The 4,719-nt window shown below is 36.3% G+C and overlaps 1 protein-coding gene across 1 annotated transcript; it reads right to left on the bottom strand.

Moving 5' to 3' along the window:
• Positions 1-3,698: 3,698 nt before the first annotated feature.
• Positions 3,699-4,646, bottom strand: LOC113574689 (olfactory receptor 4S1-like). The gene has a single exon (XM_027005789.2). It carries the CDS (start codon positions 4,644-4,646, stop codon positions 3,699-3,701), a length of 948 nt encoding a protein of 315 aa, XP_026861590.2.
• Between the last annotated feature and the right edge of the window lie 73 nt (positions 4,647-4,719).

Raw genomic sequence — 4,719 nt, 5'->3', positions numbered from 1 at the left:
CCATCGGAATCTAGAGTACATGTGCTCAGGCAAACAATTAAAGCCTTTCAAGCCCGCTGGTCACTATTCTTCTCTAGGTTCCAATTTAAGATCCTGTACCACCCAGGTTCAGAGTCAGCCGACAGCAAAGTGGAGGGGGGGTATTGTATAGGGCCACTATCATTAAGCATAAGCTATGTGGACCTACCACCCGTCTCTGGAAGATACTTCTTCAAGCAGTAGTACAGGAAGAAGTCAGCAGCATTCAAGAAGGCCATGATCTTTATGCAGGACAATGCTCCATCACATTCAGCCAAGTACTGTACAGCTGGGCTAGACAGCAAAGGCATCAAAGATGACCTGCCCCATTCCTCACCTCACTTACATGCTATTTAGGAGTGTTAGGAGGCTGTGGTTACTGTTTCAGAAAAATATGATCATGAAGAGATCAAGAAACTGATAGACTCCTTTCATGGCAGTTTTTGAAATGAAGGGCCACTGAATATTTTTGAAAGGTCAAAAATGCTATTGGGAAAAAGTGAGTTGGGAGGAAAAATTAAAATTTAGTTAGCCTAATAATTCTGCACACTTATCTATTCCCCTAAGAAAGACAAAACTCACTTTTCCTTTGTTAAACATTCAGATTTTAGGTTCAATCCCTAGGAGCACTTTATCATGTGAACTTTGTTTATTCCTCTTTATGCAAAGCAGTTTGAGATTCTGGAGTCTATTATTATTATTATTATTATTATTATTATTATTATTATTAATAATAATAATAATAATAATAATAATATTATTATTATTATTAAACCTTCAATGTTAAGATCTCCAGTCCTAGCAGTTTTAATGAGAAAGCAGCCCTCCTGGTGTCACAGTTAGTCCCTCTCAGCTTACATGTTTCATGTTTTCCCTGTCTTGTGTATTTTAGTTCTATGCCGTAGTTCTCCACCCCTCATTTGATTGCTCACACCTATCCCTCATTTCTAGCTTGTTAAGTTCATGTATTTAAACCCTGTCTGATTCCCTGTGTTTGCCTGTTCATTATTTGAATGGTTGTGTGTGTTTGAATGTTTGGATATGTATAAAAGCCCATCTGTTTCAAAGCATTCATTTATGTTAGCCTGTTTTGTTATTCTAGTCTTTGTCCTTCCTAGCGTTTTTGTTGTAGCCTACTTCCCCTGTTTGCCTTGTGTTTTTAGTTTTTCATTACTAGCCTTCATTTATCCTAGCCCTTGGTTTATTTATCATGCATCCCCAAGATCTCTGTATTTGCTCTATGACCCTGGACTGCTCCAATGACTATGACTCTGGATTTACCCCTAATAAATCTTGCTCTTCTCCGCACGTGTCCGCCTCCTTACCGCTCAGTTACACCTGGATTCATATCATTATGGCATGGCCCCCTTCCTCCTTGATTCCTCAAGTTCATGTGATGTCTTGGTGTTTGTCATTGTGTGTGCGTCTCTACATGGCCTCGCTCCTCCTTTGTTAGTTAATTATGTGTTACACCTGTCCCTCGTTAGAGTTGTTAACATGTATATTTAGGTCTCTGTGTTGTAGTCAGTGTTTGACCCCATGTACTGTAAGCTGTGTTTCAGCTACCCTGTTGAGCACTAGAGCATTTATTCTTTTGCTACATTTTTCTTTCATGTTATTGCTTATTTTATTTCTTATTTGGTTTCATCTGTTTTTGTGTTTAGTTATCATCTGTGTTTGTGACAACGGCTCGTCTTTGCATCCTGCCTCTGCCTCCTCGTCACAACTATTTGTAATGCTTTTTAATCATATAATTGATAACATACTCTAAACATATTTTAATAAATTTGTTTTAGTCCTTGCGTCGTTCATTCCATGGAACACAAACCTCTCTGGAGGAATTTTCCATCACTGATGTGCAGTTCTTACAAATAGTACACCATATTCTTTCATGTCCTTTTTCAGAAAAAAAAAGGTTAAATGGAAATAAAGTTGTTAAAATGATACCTTGAAACATTTCAAAGTTTATTTGACATATTGCTGCATCCCCTATAAACAGCACCAACAGCCTGCTTATAAAATATTATTTGTGTTAACATTTTCTGAGCATTTCTGGCAACAGTTTATACACCAATTACCAATATGTTTGTTTTCTGCCTGTCATCCAATTTCATTTCATAGCAGCAGCACATCCCTACATCTTCTCAAAGGTGTTACCTGATTTTATAACTTCCATAATTTTCAAGATAAACACAAAAACTTGGTAAAAAGCTTTGAACAGCTTATCCTAAGATGCAAACTGTATTTTATATTGATGACCTTTATCTATCACGTCTACCATTTTAATCCCTCAATCCTTCTATTGAAAATCATTTAAAATGCTTTTAACTTTTAGAGTATATTTCTCAAACGTGATATGGATTGTCAAATCGTGATACAAATTACTTCTTATACTCTTCGTAATGCTGGCTATACTGATTGTTAACATAGTCTTTTTTTTATGGTGTTACAATAGCATTCACCAAGGCAAATCAAGTACATTCACAAACATTACTTTCTGGTTACATATACTTTTTACTGAAATTATTACTATTTCATGTATTACTTGTTTATTACTTGCTTTCTACAGTAACCATTTTCTGTCACGGGATGCTCCCTTTGCCATGATTCACATTGTCTTATTTGTAACCACGCCCTCCTTGATAGCACACACTTGCACATGGTTTAGTATTATGTGTGCCTGTATGTATCTAAACCCCTGTTGGTGTGTGCATCATTGTTGGTCATTGTTCATGTAGCCTTTGTTAATGTTCATGATGTTCAAGCTAGTTATATGTGTGTTCATGTTTACTGTTTACATTTTGTTTGAGTGCCACCGTTGTCTGCGTTGTGTTAATAAACATCTGTCTATGTCAAGGGAGTCTGTGCGCCCTGCTCCGTGCCTTGCATCACTCAGGCCTTTACGTTTTCTTTGGAATTAATAAAGTGATTGGGATAGATAGATATGTAATTAGAACACTGTGGTTATGAGAACAAACTCAGATTCACATACGAAATTGGCTAATCTATTTATAGTCCTGCCCAACATAAAGTAACCAAAAAAAGAAATAAACAAAATTAATAAATAAATGTACAGGGGGAAAAAAACAAGTTCTCAACTGAAAAGACCAACAGTTGTTTCTTTTGGACTTCATAGAAGGTTTACCTCAGAGGCTATATCTAGACTAGTAAGAAGCCAATTATAAAGAAAAGGATTACAGGAGCTTTTAGAATTAAGAGAGAAGTGGCTTAACTCGCTAAACAAAGTTATACATAATACAAAGTAACCAAAGTAACCTACAACCCAGTTCTGTAATTCATCTAATGAAATTGCAAGGCCAATGTGACATTTAGATTAATAATACATGAATACTGATTTATCTGTGTTTTTATATGTATGATACCCTAAACATTTTTGAAATTTAAAATGCAGAAATAACAAAGGTTTTCCCATGACCAGGGAGGAAAGATTTTTAAAAAGCTAAAAGGCAGGTGGGTCAGACCAAACTTTCAAAAATCTCTGGCCTCAGCAGTTTTTAGAGAAGAGACCTTACAGGATTTAAATTTGAAAAGCACTTATATCATGCCATTTATAACAGACTCTAAATATGAGAGTATTTTCTTATCAGCAAACTTCATTTGTTCTGCCAAACAAAGTAACTTCATTGTGTGCCTGCACCAAGGCAGAGGTATTACTGCAACTAATAGTACCTCTGTCTCAGTGCTTTAGATTTGTAGCTGTACATTTTTAGAAAGCTATGCCGTATCTGGGTGACTTTCATCCCATATATTAAAGGATTTAAGAGAGGAGGAACAATGAGAAATTCCATCCGCAAGATACTGCGAACAGCTTGGGATCCTTCGTTTTTACCATAGCGAGAATACATGGCATCAAACAGCATGGAAATGGTAAAGTTCATGAAAGTTATTAAGTGGGGAAGGCATGTCTGCACGAATTTAATCCACTGAGTCTTGGACCGCAATGAAGCTCTGATAATGTGAACATATGACACAATGATAAGCACAGCTTGGAAAAAATGAGAAAGTATTAGGATATACCCATACAGGTTGTTCACTGTCACATCTGTGCAAGATAACTTAACAACTTCCCAGTTAGAGCAGTAAGGCTTGTCAATGTTGTTACCACAAAATGGAAGTCGGGTTGTCAGACCAACCCCAAGGAGTGTCTCTAATAAGGTGTATAGCCAGGTACAAACTAGCAATTTTGCCACCTTCTGGTTTGTTATAATGGAACGATACTCCAAAGGCTTACAAATTGCTGTATACCTGTCATAGGCCATCACTGTCAGACATGTAAATTCACAAAAACCATAAGAGTAAATTATGAATATTTGTGTCATGCATCCAGTATATGAGATAACAGGAGAATCTAATATCAAATCAGCAAGGATCTTTGGATAGACACCAGAGGCACCATATATTCCATTAACAAACAAATTACATACAAACAGATACATTGGCTCATGTAGCATTTTATCTAGAGCAATTGTAATAACCAGTGTAAAATTTATAAACAGAGTCAAAAGGTAAATCAAGAGGCCAAATGCAAAGTAAATCTGTTTGTTGGTCCTTGTGTCATTCAGTCCCTGAAGCACAAACATGATCTCTCCAGATGAATTGTCCATCATTTTCACAAAGCCTTTAAAAAAAATTACATAGGACTGTATCCCATAAAAAAGCCACAGCTAACAAAGTTAATAG

Source organism: Electrophorus electricus, chromosome 17 (assembly GCF_041902795.1).
Source record: "Electrophorus electricus isolate QZ-2024a chromosome 17, ASM4190279v1, whole genome shotgun sequence".
Taxonomy (NCBI): Eukaryota; Metazoa; Chordata; class Actinopteri; order Gymnotiformes; family Gymnotidae; genus Electrophorus; species Electrophorus electricus.
The sequence above is the reverse complement of the archived record's forward strand: the minus strand, read 5'-3'. Positions and strand labels throughout refer to the sequence as shown.